The following is a 14,488-nucleotide window of genomic DNA, read 5'->3' as shown; positions in this document are numbered from 1 at the left end:
CTTGATTACTAAATGGAAGGGCCTCCAATATACATACATATATATATATATATATATATATATATATATATATGAATGTTGAGTTGAAGATCAAATGCTGTGGTCATCACTTCTCCCCCAGAGACATTTTGTTGCTCTGTTGAGAAACCTACTGACTGATAGTCTCACTCATGTCACGAGGTTTACCACAACCAAGATGCTCGCAGCCCACACAGAGGTCATTCTGATCCCTTTACAGCTACATTCAGAGGCACTGTACACTGTTCTCTTTGCATAGCAGCCTCTGCAGTGATGTGGTGTGTGTGCTGAATAACCAACTCTCCACTGTAGCAAAGGAATGACTTCTGAAGCAACCATACAAAGGCGATCCAAGGCCACTCCATTCATTCTGCTTGCTGTGTCCGTGGAAGCTTGCATCACTTATAGTTAGCTGCATTAATGTCAGAATGGCTCGGCTTAAAATTTCACTCAGAGGGTTGAAGCTTTAACAGATTAGTAAAAAAAAAAAAAAAAAAACAGAGAAAGATGTTTAGAAAATGTTCATGAAATGATCCACATGTGATGAAGCTGCTTGGTACAGCTGATCTCACCGTTGATTAGCTCCACACTTCAATGAAAATATTCACTTCCAGCCATTTACTTTCAGGGCATCACAATAATATCTGCAGAAAAATTTGATGCACTGTCTTGGCACACATAATGTTGATGTGAACAGTAAAAGGTAAACTTAGTTACATTGTGAATTGAACTGTGTGGTGAAATATTTCTATGTGGAAAGATTGCCTTTAACTTTAACTTCATGCCTTTTTTAAATCAGGTCATTTTGACCAACTTATTGTATACTATGATAAGGGTTATATTAGAACATGTTTTCTTTTAAGATTACAGGTAACCTTAAATTAAAAATATATGCACACATGAATAAACTCCTATTTGTGCTCAACTCTGACCATGTTTCTCTCCACCTTCAGGTCAGAGTTTACCCCTTATCGCAGTACGAACACGGAGCAGATGACGTTATAGTGCTGGGAACTGACGGTCTGTGGGACGTCCTCTCCAACCAGGAAGTAGCTGAAGCGGTCACCTCTTTCCTGGCAAACTGCGACCCAGATGACCAGCACAGGCACGTTTGTTCATCATCACACAGCTGCAGCCGCCAGTCAGGCCTGAACTTCTGCTCACCCCTGTCTTGTTTGGATAGGATGAACAGCGTTATCTAGGTGTAATTATGCAAATCTCCTAAATATTTAGATAACTTCCTCCTCTGCTGTCAGGGAAAAGCCCACATGCAGTTATTGGGATCCTCTGAGATAACTTTTCTTAGTTTCAAGTGGTTTTGTTTGATGTTATTTTATCATGCCACCTGCAGCTGTACTGAGTCATTTACGGTGCAGTTAATGTCAGATCTGACCATTTATCACTTTTGTTTTGTCAGGTACACAATGGCAGCTCAGGACCTCGTAATGAGAGCACGAGGAATGCTGAAGGATCGAGGCTGGAGGATATCCAACGACAGATTAGGCTCTGGAGATGACATCTCTGTCTACATCATCCCCCTCATGTATGGAAACAAGCAGAACTAAGCCAAACTACAAAACCACAACACAAGCCCCTTTCCTTCGTCCCTTCTCCTCCTTTTTAAAGTGCTTTCGTGTGGATTTCTTCCTTTACTGAAGGATCCAAGATGTTTCTGTCCAGGCATTTTGCAATTCCAGGGTGATTTTCCTTTTCCTTTGGTCTGGTCCAGTTTTATAGAAAACTTGATGACTTGAACTGTTGTCCCCCCCGCCCTCTAATCAGAAGCCATCATGAACTATGTTGTGGGGAAAAAGTTGAGAGCTTGGACTCATGAGTGACACGGTGACGTGCATCTCAGAATTGCTGTGACTAACTAATGCACAATATTTAGAAATGTGAAAATGTAAATACACAACCTTTGATAAGAGTGTGATTGGTCAAACATCTGTACACTGTTAGAAAAAAAAATTAGACAAAAAATCTTAAAAAAAACTGAGTCCTTTCCATGTGAATCTGCCACTGCTGCTCCGTGTAGGATGTTCATTTAGTCTGGCATCTGCAAACACAGGCTCCTGAACTGAAGAAACGCATTGATGAAGAGTACACAGTTGTGCATGTGGGCTTTTAAGATATTTGTTAGCTATACGTTACCACAGGACTACTTTTTGTTCAGCCAGACCCCACGTTTTGATGTTAATGTTTATTTAAACAAAAGAAACTTACAGGCATCTTTCTGCTGCACCTGGCCAACTTTGTCTTCCTACGTTATTCTATGTAAATCATGTTGTTGTGCACTTTATATGGCTGCATGCATGCTGAATAAAAGTCACACTCTTTCAGATATCCTCAATCATACAGTAGAAGCTCCTTATGACTAACAGGTGCCTCTAACAATTTAAATTGCCCTGATTTTTAACTTTAATGGACACTTGTGTTACATGCTTCTACAATCAATATTTTTGTCTGATTTTTCTCATTCTAGTTGATTAAGATCTTATTTCTGTGTTAGCTGCTGTATAGGTGGCTGGTGTGAGTGAAACATGGGACAAAGTAACTTAATTTAATTATAAACAATGTTTCCAGTGGACAATCTTCTTTGTATTATTGTAAGTGCAGTACAACTTTCCAAAACCAAATAAAAGGTGTAATTTCTACTGTTTTAGAAACAGAAGGATGTGTAAAAAAAAAAAAAAAGAAAATGTTGTAATAAAAAAGGAAACGTCTGACATTGTAACTGTCTTTTTTTCATGTTTGCTGTGTCACTGATTGAGGAATGGTTTGCATTTGCAGAGGCTCCAACCATTAGATTCCATTATTTATTTATTTATTTATTTATTGTATAAAGACCTAGAAAGGACAGAAACTTGAAAACTTTGACTCCAGCAAATTCAGTCACATATTTCTGACATACCGTGTCAACATTCCTGAAGCAAAGTGTGGATGAAGAGTATTGGTTTGCAGAGAGCACTGACAGCATGTTTAACGATTTCATGGTGACTGCTGTCGGGTGTAATTTGATGCTGAATAGTCACAGCAAAACTGATGTGCTATTGAAGTGAAGTGATACCAAATACCTAAAATACCTGCAAGACCAGAGATGTGATTCAAAACGCAGGATAAAGTCGTCATGGTTCCACAAGATTGGGGAATCGTAGAGTAGAAAGGGATTCCAGACTGAAAAGAAGATCTGATTTTTTTTTTTTTGGCACTTAAATTGCATTACAGAGTATATTCACCATACTTCACTGACACTGCTGCATAATATTTTAGTATTAATAATGAGAAAGCTGAGATGATCTGGAGATCTTAAATGAGGAGCAAAAGGCAGAGTAATAGAATTACACTGATATGAATAGGGATTAAAGTTGATTGGCTTGGAGAAATCAGGCAAAAAGGTTATTGGATGAGAGCAGCCAGGTGGAAATTGAGGACAAAATTACTTTTGACAGCGTGGGACAGAAGTGACGGCAAAAAGAGAGCGGGAAGAGTGGTCCATATTCACCACCGAGAACAGACCCTCACACTGAACTCCATTTAATACATGAGGGGATTTTTTTCTTTTAATTTCAGAAAAGTTAACAAGATTCTGTAGACTTTGTGGTTATCAGTTTTTTTTTTTATTTTTTAATCAATTATCCCAATCAGTTTTTATAATCATCCTATATCGTAATAGTTGAATAAGGATCACTTACATGCAAACATTTATTAATGCCTTTACGCATTCTGATGATCATAACATGTTGTTGTGGGAGTCTCACACTCTTGGGTCCTCTACAGGAGCTGGAGGACCATCTGGTCCCCACAGGACCAGCGCCACATCCTCCTTTAGTCAGGCCAAAACTGATCTGGCACTCCACTCCCACTCTCCACACGTGTGTGTGGTCCAGATTGGATGACGGCAATGATGACACAGTCGTTTCTGTGGGTGGCTTGTTTTTCCAAGGTCACAGCACTCCCACCCTACCCATAGACAGATCTGAAGTAGATGCTGACTGGGCCCGGAGTATGATGCTTATCTCTTCAAACCGTGAGGAAACACCTTACCTTATTGCAATGCAACACACGCTAGCCGAGGCCACTGCTTCGAAGGCTCCTTTAAGAGGGCGCAAAGATGTGAAAAGATACTGGTGCCATAATCAAATATACAATCTGTGGAGAGCCATTGGTTTTGGGCTTTTATATGCAAAAATCCACTGCTTTTAATTCTTCTTTCATTAACCTATTATAAAATGAGACACTCAAAGGGCAACTGTGGCAGATAACCATCTGAGCCAGCAGATTTTTCCACAAGAGGCTCTAATTTATTGCTTTAGGGTTTCTGCAGCCTGAAGTATGATTTATCTGCAGCCGAGCTTAAATGAACGCTTCGACACAAGATGGATGGGAAGAAAGTACTGTAGGCTGTCTTTGTGGTGCTCACTGATCCATAGGCTGGATCTCTTTACAGACGGGATGTGATAAATGATGTTGGGTTTTGCCCTGGAGATAAGGATACTTGTATTCCTTACATGAGATAGGACTGTTGGACCTTTATAAAACAGGCTTAATAATATCAAGTCTCCTCTATGGTTTATCTGAAAGTCTTTCACAATGAAACAAGTACTACCTCTTTGCAAGCAGCTTGCATTTTCAATGAGTGGCTGGAGTTCATTGTGCAATACCAGCACAGATGCTAGTGGGCAGAACTGTGGCCTGGGATGAGCATAACTATCATATCAAGTGTGAACTCATAAATATTTAATGAGATTCTTTTTGGAAGGTCAAAGCAGAATTTGGTCTCCTGTCAGCCTCTGAACAAGTGGCTCACTCTCATCCAGGGTGTGTAGGGGTCTCCACTCAGGAATGTAGACCCTGCAAGATTTCAGCCAATCAAAGTTCATTATCCATTCTGGTCCCCACCCCTGTCACGAGACTCATCCTAATGTGCTACAGAGCAGCAGCCAGATGCAGCTGGGTAGCCATGGGAGGATTCAAAATGTTAACAGAAAATGCATGATTGAGAACATCTTTTAGCCCCCTGACCTCAGAGCTGAAACGCCTGCAGGGGTCAATATAGCGTGACTGTCTGCGGACACCACCATGCACACACCATCCAGATTTAGCATAATAAGCAGATTATTATGGGACGCGAGCTAACAGTGGACTGAATGAATGAGCTGTGCCCTGCATAGATGAGGTGTTAAGGAGCATGAACACATGCACCGGTCTGTTGGTATGCAGCATTATTAACAGAGGACGCCCAGGAGAGCTATGGACAGCTTGTGTGTATCAGAGCAGATGTACTGTAGGACACCTCTGTGGGCAGCAGGAGCCACGTCACTCCTCTTCTCATAGCAACAGTAATGCTGACCTACATGCTTAGTTTCTACAGCCCACACCGCGTGGCGGTGGAATCCTGTACAGACTTCCTCGTGCGTTTAAAGAAAAGCACGTACACCACCTAATACAAGCAAGGTTTCTCCTACATCCTCAACTAAAATCCATGTTTAAGAGTTTAAATCACGTTTAAATCTCACGTTATCTCGGGGAAAAAATCCAAACTACGTACGACAGAGTTTTTCTATGCAGACTATTTTATTAAAGACACATGATACAAAGAGAAACGATACAGAAATGAAAAAAGAAAACATTTTCCTTTCTAATTTACAGTAAAATTTATTTCGAGTATAACACATTGGGGTGGATTACCTGGAAAAAAAAAAAAAAAAAAAAAAAAACCCACACAAACCACGATGCAAGCGGACTTTTTCATCTAATTTTCTTCCTCTCTCCGGCTGAAGTGAAGGAACCAGCACCAGCAAGGCAGTAGCTTGCGCAGTCATCTCCATAGCGGGCAGTGTCTCAACCCAACCAACAGCACAAACTACTACCTCAGCCAGTACGTGGTCAGAGAATGAAAGGCCAAAGCGAGATAGAAAAGAAAGGAAAAAAAAAACTTGAACGTGCACCGTCTCGACTACAGCGAAATCCCCCCGCAGCCGAAGATGTCCGTCTTCTCCCAATTCACTCTTCTTCTGAGCAGACTTGAAATAAGAGGGAAACCCCGCCCAAGAGGACCTGCCCTCTCCCCCTCCTCCTCCTCCTCCTTGCGTTCAGTACAAAACCACAGAGCGGTTCTTTCTCCTCATGTGACCTGCAGAGCGAACCCAAGCCAGAGCTTAGATCCTCCTCCTTCAACCCCAAAGCACATTAGAGTGAGCAAATGAGTTCCCACTGCTTGTTATGGTTTGGTTAACTATGCAGTGGTAGTATAAAGGGGGTTTCTGTTTCTGAGGACCCCTGTTGAAACTAACCCCACCCATAGTACACAACAGCCACACGGTAAGACGTCTCTGTTAAAAAAGAACATCCACTGGCTCCAAGTTCCGATATAATGTTAATAAATTATAGAGATGGGATTTATGGCTCTTTGAAGGGAGCCAGATCTTGAGGAGCCGTTCCTTTCAAAGAGCCATTCAAAAGACTGGCTCATTTTACTCAAACTACTACTTATTTACTTATTCATTTATTCATTCATTTTCAGCTGGAAGGGAGGTGAGGGGATTGGGCTTGGCATGTATGTGTATAAGTGTGTGCGTGTGAATGTGTGAAAGATTTCGTTCAGTGTTTTTATTCTTATGTTTATAATTATGTAAAGAACTTTGTGTTGCCTATGGCATGAAAAGCGCTTTATAAATAAAGTTTGATTTGATTTGTTTTCGTGAAGGCAGTGTCAAAATTTTGTATATAAAAAGAATGGCTCACAAATGAACGGCTCACAACTGTGAATCGGTTCCCACCGTTCATTTAAAAGAGTCGTTCAAAAGAATCGATTCGTTCATGAACGTCACATCTCTAATAAATTAATAAATTTTACTTATGCAATGTAATACTAAATATTAGTACAGTCATAGCATGTGTTTGAGGAATTACCTGCATTTAAACAAAACTAAACTTGCTTTTAACGATACAAATTAACATGAAAACCGATCTTCAAAAGGAATTTGAAGGAAGGAAACATGACAATCGAGAACAGGTAGGGCTACCAGCCTATCTGCTTAAGATCTTGCAGGGGTGAGTGTAGAAAATTGCAGATAAGTGGTCAGGCAGAAACACAGACTGGGAAATGGGTGGCACACGTAAATGAGTTCAAGGGGTCTTGATTTTTGCTGAAATAGATTATTACAGCGGAAGGGGTCATCTAATGCTAAAAGTAAAGAAAAATATGGAAAAAAATATATTTTTTCTCATCAACAAGAGTTGATTACCCTTAATTGTATGATTTATGATGTATCATGAAGAAGTGCATTATGTGCTGCTTACAATTTCAAGTTTAACCTATGTGTAGAGACACTCCTTTGGCTCCACACGTGATCATCTGGCTATTTCACTGCAAACTATTGAGTCTTTTATGAGAAAAGCAGATCTTCAGATACTGTTATCCCAACCTAATTCAATAAACTAAAGTTCTCTGTAAAAGAAAAAGTATTTTATCTGTTAGAAGCTGAAATCAGGTGGGTTTTCAGGTGGGTCCGTCACTTTATTAACGGATTATTCAACTAATCCCATCTGATTTGTGTAGATTCAGTAAATTAATAGTTAGAATTCATATAAAATGCCAGGTTCCTTGTTAATTATTTTAATCACGCTGATTTAGCCATGGGCTGGTGTGGTGATTAGCCGTGGCCTCGAAGCAAAAAGGTCAAATGGTTTTAACCTTGGCTGGGAAGGTGTTCAAACAGTGGCCTCCTGTGTGGAATTTGCATGTTCTACTTGTGTATATGTACTCCAACCTCCTCCCATTGTCTCAAGGCATGTATGTTAGGTTACTTGGTCACTCTAAACTCTACCTAGGAGTTGTTGTCTCTGTGTTGGCCCTGCGATGGACTGGCGATCTATCCAGATAATTCCTGGGACAGGCTCCAGCTTTCCCAGGACCCTGAATTGGAATAACCAGTATATAAAATGAGGGATTAAGCCATGTTTGGTGAAACTGGCTTTTTTTTTTTCTATTAAAAACTTGCTAATTCACACTCAGCAAGCAGAGCATTCTCCAGAGTGGCCATTGAGATAATCCCCGATAAGGTCTACATAAACAAGGCAGTTTCTAGGACAAGAGGGAAGATAATCTCAGTTCCTCCAGTTGGTTCTAACCCTCTGTGTTGCAGATGTAAGAGAACCCTTTTCAAGATTAAGGTGTAGTGTTCATCTAGTGATCTAAATGACCCCTAAAATCCTGACTGAAGGGTTAGATCAGTGGTTCCCAACCTTTTTCTACAGGGCCCCCTTTTCAATGGCAGCAACAATGTCAAGCCGCCCAAATCCCACCACCGCTACCACATGCGGCCAATCATTTGACATGAAGCAGTGACCTTGCCGTAAAACCATGGTGCTATTGGTGCCACTGGGCTAGATGACGACTGGCGCTTATATAAATAAAATAAATAAATAAAAAAAGGGCATCTTACTTCTGCAAAACCAAGCAGTAGGGCCAAATATTATGACCAGGGGGATAAGACTGGGCAACAGGCTAATTGTAATCATCTACATTACAAAACAGAAGCCAGTGGGTACTTAAACTTGTCTCAAGCAACAGCAAGTCCATACATTTTTTATATTTCATAATGAAAATAGGGAATTTTTGATGACTGGGCGCTATGGGCCATGACCAGTTTGATGGAATGATTAAGAAGCCAACGAAACCGTTGGATATTCAGTCAACTCAGATGCCACCTGCTAGCATTACAGGTGTTCCCACTGCACTTCTTTACTCTTTAATGGTTGTTTTTGTTTGCATTAGATATTAAAACAATAGTTTTTTTTATATTCAGCCTATATGATATTAAAATAATGACAACTATTTTTATGTATGGGGGAAAAACCAACCTAACATGCATGGTAACTGAGCACACATGGTACAGAGCTGATTGTTGAACTGTCCCATTTATTTCATACAGACACGTACAACCCATCTCAGATGGCTGGCTGAAGATGACATGGAATGTTACAGTAAGATTTTTATTTCTTTTTTGCATAAAATCTTGACTGCTGAAAATGTTGCAGAAATCTAATTGTTCATCTTTACGATTAATAAGCCCCACTTTTTGCTGTTTTTTTTAAATTAATTACATAATCAATGCTATCACCACACAATGTACATTGATGCAGCTTCTCGGGAGAATAAAACAAACAAAAACCCAGAGGCAACACTGCAATTTTTCTTTTAATCTTTTGTAGTTGACAGGCAATTGCAATCAGTTTATATGAGGAATGGAGGGGTCGGAAGGGGGGGGGGTGGGGGCCGAATGCGTCATCAGCTCACATGAGAAGCACACAATGATGCATATGAAGTTCAGGGTCACTGATGTGCTCTGAGGCAGCCTCGTTTGCTCAACGTCACCGCAGATGAAGCTCATGTAGAGTCCGTGTCCAAGCACTGGTGAAATGCCCGGGGTAAAGAATAAAGATTCAAGATTTCTTCATTAAAAAATGAGGAGCTGAAAGCGAGCCTGGTCAGGATTCTCCGTTCTGGACTTTGGAGACAGGTGGCTGCATAAAGTCTTTAAAGGGCCCCAGGGCCTCCTTCAGGGCTGAGCTCACCTCAGACGAGGAGCACGTAATGCACTCTACCAGTGTGGGGTACAGGGCGATCACCTGAGCCCACGTGTTACCATCCACTGCAGGCAGTAAACAAAAGAACAGCGAGACAAGAAGGGAAATCAAGAAGAAGCAGGGTTGGGGGGGGAGGAAAGAGGAATATGAATTGTAACAGAGGGCAATCAAAGAAATTATGTTCTTGATGGAATTCCCCCAGGCATGTGGAAATGAGTTTTGCTCTGATAAAGGGTAATTTAATACAAACATGTTCAAGGGCACTTCAAGAACTTAATTTAAGGTCTTCATTGCAGACAGACAAAAAAACCTCCTACTGTAAATGACCTTGCTTGAAACAAATACTTCTTCCAAGATTGAAGGTAAAACTCAGCTAACTGGACCAAGTTATTGTTCTTCCCATTATTACACTACTTTGTCTTTTAAATATTTATTTAATGTGTGACATAGTTTAATACTTACCATTTTCTGGCTGTGTCTTTTTAAGGGAGTCCATCAAAGTGCTGATAGCTTTCAATACAAATATAATCTCTGTCACCTGTTGCCTAAAATGCCAAGAAATAATATAATTAGTAGAATTAATTAATATCTTGTTGACAGCAAGGTCACAAATGTGTGAAAACGGTGACTGATTGTCTGGAAGAGGTTGTGGTGTGCACCTTTATGGGAGTGAATTGCATGAATAAAAAAAGAAAACATCACCTTCACATACTGTATCACAATCTGACCTTTTCTGTTGGAAAAGAACTACTTTAAAAGTTCTATTAAGCCAATCCACAAGTTTTTCATTTATACTCCTTAATTGTGTTAACACATACAGTATGTGCATACTCTAAATACCCATCCATCCTGTAATATTTTCTGTACGAGTGGCCCCCACTAGCATCATTTACAGTCTGCTTTGCATTAAGAAACATATAGTGGACTGTAACATTAAACCAAAAACAATGCATAGATAGTGCTACGGTGGTCTTGGCCTAACATCTCTAAATCTGTCTGTGGTTAAAGGATCAGAATACCCGATCTGTCTGATCTGTCAAAATGATGTTACCAAAAGGTTTTTGGAAGAGGGGTCAACATGCTGCCCCAGTTCTGTGACGTATAAAGAGCTGTACCTTGGCAAGGGGCAGCGTCCACTCAACCTCTCATCCTCAACGTAGCGTCTGAGAACATCCTGGGAGCGCTTGAGGAGCACGGAGAGTGCCATTCGAGAGATGTAACCCTCCTGTGGGGTGGACACCTTGTTGCTAAAAGAAAACTGCAGCAAGGTCTCAAAGCACACCTTGGAAAACTCCTCCCGCATCCGAACATCTATCTCAGCTTCTGTTGAGAGAAAACCAGTTACATGTTGGATTTTAGCTGAAGTCATTTTCAGTTGAAGGTCTTATGTCACAGCAATGTCAGAGTAGCGATGAGCCACAGGGAAAGCTTTTGGTTACGGACGTATAGACATATATTACCTGTAAATGATGGAGACTGGGAGTGAATGGAACCCTTATTAAGCATAGTCATAATCTGGCCAACAAAGTCTTTGGGGATGAAGTTGGCAAAAGGTAAAATCTCCGTGCTGATCAGCTTGACCACCTAAAGCAAAGAAGACATGCTGCAGATGTGAGGAAACTCCACAAATCTTTTTAGGCATATTTCTTATTAGCCTCAAACAGCTTTTTACCTCAACATCAATGGCTTCATTCTTCTGAAATTCCTGGATGGACAGATTGTCCGGAGGAGTGCTGTAAGAGGAAAACAGTTAGCTTTGTTTCATGGCTGCGTAAAACTGGCAGAATTAGCAATAATTTATATTTATTTATTTTTTTAAAGCACCTTTTGGTAAAAAGAAAGTCTTCAAAGGCATTGGCCGACTCTGGCCACATAGTGTCAAACTTCCCAGATGAGGCATGCTGGCGTGCAACTGGCAGTCCGATGGACAGCACCTTAAGCAGAGACGTAACGGCGAGCTTCCATGTGCTCTCTGACGGACAGGCATACTTCAAACCAAGAGGCATTCTTAAAGTCTAGAGGGCAAAAACAAAGTCAAGATATAGGAAATTGACATTTTAACACATAAACTTGAGGAATAATTCAAATGAAAGCACCCAAAATCATGTAGCCTTTCTTTATTTCATGCGTTCAGTGTGGAAAGATTTGAATATGTAGATTAATAGAAAAACAGCATTTTAGGATATTATTGCAGCCATCTATGGTCATTTTTAACTGTCACTATGGAAAGAAAATCTTTATGATAAAGCCGTCTTTTCCAAGAGCAGCTGGGCTCCCAAAGTACAGATTTAACAAGTATCACCCTCATCACTCTGGAGCCAAAACAGGGTGGGAGCAACATTTGGATCCGTCTACAGGGAAACGTCCTAATAGCTCCTTGGCAAAACAACAGTATTCAGTTTGGTGTTGAAGAAGGAACACATTATGGGAAGAAGCAGTTAAACGCAGGTGTCAAAACTGAAGAAAAAAAGCTTTTGGAAGCCGAGACTTTTCAAGGCATAAGGTTAACAAAATGTGGATTATTTAGAGACTACTTTTCGGAAAATGTTTGGAAAAATATTAGGCACCAAGAGCATTTTGCCTTTGCATAATGCAGGATGTGATTTTTCAGATCAATACGGTCAGGTCAGGGAGAAGTCAAGGAAAACGTTCCTGGAGGCTGGTGGACATCGACAAACTCGCACAGTGAATTTAGAATCATACATTCATTGTGGGATATTTGACTCCCCTCCTCAGAGTTTTACAAGCCGCATAAATGTGCCAAAATATGATCAACTTATAAATCTGCAGAAATTCTCTGTACAATGTTGTTCTGCATTCATAACACCCTCCCATATTTTATAAGCATAACAATAACATACAAGTAAAATGCAAAAAAATCCCATCCTTCTTAAATATGATTTCGTAAGCATGGAAACCATAAAGCCCAGGATTATGGAAAATACCTTGATTATATTCTGCAGAACTTTCTCATTGATGACAGCTTTGTGGCACGCTGTTTTATGGTACAGGTCCACCACCACCTCCAAAGAGCGCTCAGCAAAGGGCACATAGTTTAAGGCAACCCATTCTGCCTGTGGGGATGAGAAGATTAAATAAAACTGGCATCATTCAAACAAATCTAGAAAATAATTTGCCTACAATTTGGTAGAGTCACATTGAAAGCAAGTGTTAAAGGCACACTTTAAGGTACACATGATTTGAAAGTTACTTAAGACTAGTAGTTTGCATCAAGGTGTGTCAGGCTTATTAGTACAACAGAGTTAAGAATTAAACAAAATATTCAGTTCTTTAAAGTGTGCCTTTAGGAAATATTAACAGAACCAAAGTTGTGCGTATGAACATCACCGAAATCACAAAGTCAACTGAAATGAACTCCACAGGGACTGTGCACACAGAGGCATAACCACCAGTTAGTGGCAGGCAAAGGGGTGGAGGGGGCAGCATGGAGTGAGTGAGAGACGCAGATGAGACGCGAGAGCCTACCATGCGGACTGATTTCTCATCTGCCGCAGAGGGTAGGTCATCACCATTCAGCACAGCTTAGTACAACTATAGATGGGGCTTAAGGAGATGATGAAACTCACCGGTGCAAACAGCTGGATCTAAAATGGTTATCCAGCAAGTCGTTCCAAGAAACAGAATGAGAGAAGACTGCAATTAATCTGCTGTTTTAAATTTGTGTCGAGTCTGAAGTGGTTTGACAGTTCTGGTTTTTGTTTTTCTTTGTTTTTCCCTGAAGGTGGGGTGGGTCACTGCTACCACCAGGGAAACTGAAGGCAGTCTAACAATGGATGAAATCCAAAAAAGCACTAAAGACCTCTTGTAACATCTGTTTGACTGGGTGGGAACGTTGTTTGCACATCTCAGTCCAACAGTTTAAACACATTCAGATCAACAAAAATGTATAACCGAGTCTGCACCCCACATGCAGGATTAACAGCCGTCAGGAGGACCAGTCTAACAGGGGAACCTGCAGCATCTGACAAACTGTTGACAAGCTACTTGTGGATTTTCACACAAAAAGAAATAAGGAGGCCTTATGTTAAGAAATATTTCCCTCTTAATGGATTCAGTTATTTTCCTTTTGATTAAATAGGTGTCTTAGAAATAATATTTTTTTTGAAGTGAACATTAAATGTGTTGTAACCTCGAAGTGGTGAAATATTCTACGGGCATGTTGTTGGCAAAAAGACAGATGGGGAGGGAACTTGAGGAGAAAATAGCTCTGGGCTTCTGACGGGGGTCCAAAAGAGATCTGTCAAACTTCATGTTATTGGTTTCACATGGACTAAACTTAAAAGGGATGTGATTTTATTTTTTAATGACGATCAAAGAACAGGTGGCTAGGGAAAGTTGACTGATGAAAAACAACATAGTCCATCCAGGATTTGTTCACACAAACAGAATAAGTCGCACAGGAAAAATCAAACAGTTGAGTGGTAAATAATCGAATTTCATACCTGGTTGTATTTGGCGTTAGCCACGTGTTTGGTTTCCATCCTGCCGTACTGAGGAGGCTTGCAGGAGAACTCCACGAAAAGTAGCAGCTGTTCGAAGATGGCTGGGTACATGACCTGCAGGTTCTCCGGGCCCACACAGATGGCCTGCAGCAGGGAGGGAACAGAGGAAGAAACACTGCTGTCATCCACTGCGGGACTGCATATTGCATAATTTAGCAAATAGACATTATTGCCTGAGCTGAGTTAGTACAAAAGAACAAAAAAAACTTTTAACATTTTCCAATATATGACTTCATTTTGGATAATTAGGTTAAAAGATAAAACAAATGTAACTGGAAGACATCCTGTTTACAAGCAACTAGTTTCCCTATTGTGGATGCTCACACATTACAGATTTTCCACTATCAGGTCAACGT

At 40.5% G+C, this 14,488-nt stretch overlaps 2 protein-coding genes across 8 annotated transcripts in view; one reads left to right on the top strand and one right to left on the bottom strand.

The window, feature by feature from the left end:
- The window catches only part of ppm1h (protein phosphatase, Mg2+/Mn2+ dependent, 1H), a 38,885-nt gene extending 36,144 nt beyond the window's left edge, over positions 1–2,741 (top strand). For both annotated transcript variants that reach the window (XM_041996712.1, XM_041996713.1), the window contains exons 9-10: positions 972–1,123; positions 1,436–2,741. In XM_041996712.1, coding sequence (XP_041852646.1) covers positions 972–1,123; positions 1,436–1,583 — 300 coding nt within the window. In that variant the 3' untranslated portion in view covers positions 1,584–2,741. The remainder of the gene's footprint in view (positions 1–971; positions 1,124–1,435) is intronic.
- Positions 2,742–9,011: 6,270 nt separating this feature from the next.
- Positions 9,012–14,488, bottom strand: part of mon2 (MON2 homolog, regulator of endosome-to-Golgi trafficking) — a 32,083-nt gene continuing 26,606 nt past the window's right edge. For 4 of the 6 annotated variants that reach the window (XM_041997867.1, XM_041997868.1, XM_041997870.1 and 1 more), the window contains exons 27-35: positions 14,073–14,216; positions 13,197–13,214; positions 12,555–12,683; positions 11,434–11,624; positions 11,282–11,342; positions 11,070–11,193; positions 10,725–10,932; positions 10,072–10,154; positions 9,012–9,674 (exon numbers count right to left, since the gene is read on the bottom strand). In XM_041997867.1, coding sequence (XP_041853801.1) covers positions 9,511–9,674; positions 10,072–10,154; positions 10,725–10,932; positions 11,070–11,193; positions 11,282–11,342; positions 11,434–11,624; positions 12,555–12,683; positions 13,197–13,214; positions 14,073–14,216 — 1,122 coding nt within the window. In that variant the 3' untranslated portion in view covers positions 9,012–9,510. The remainder of the gene's footprint in view (positions 9,675–10,071; positions 10,155–10,724; positions 10,933–11,069; positions 11,194–11,281; positions 11,343–11,433; positions 11,625–12,554; positions 12,684–13,196; positions 13,215–14,072; positions 14,217–14,488) is intronic. The other 2 variants (XM_041997871.1, XM_041997872.1) reach the window with 1 other exon arrangement.

The sequence above is a fragment of the Melanotaenia boesemani genome, chromosome 10 (assembly GCF_017639745.1).
Source record: "Melanotaenia boesemani isolate fMelBoe1 chromosome 10, fMelBoe1.pri, whole genome shotgun sequence".
NCBI classification, from domain to species: Eukaryota; Metazoa; Chordata; class Actinopteri; order Atheriniformes; family Melanotaeniidae; genus Melanotaenia; species Melanotaenia boesemani.
The sequence above is the reverse complement of the archived record's forward strand: the minus strand, read 5'-3'. Positions and strand labels throughout refer to the sequence as shown.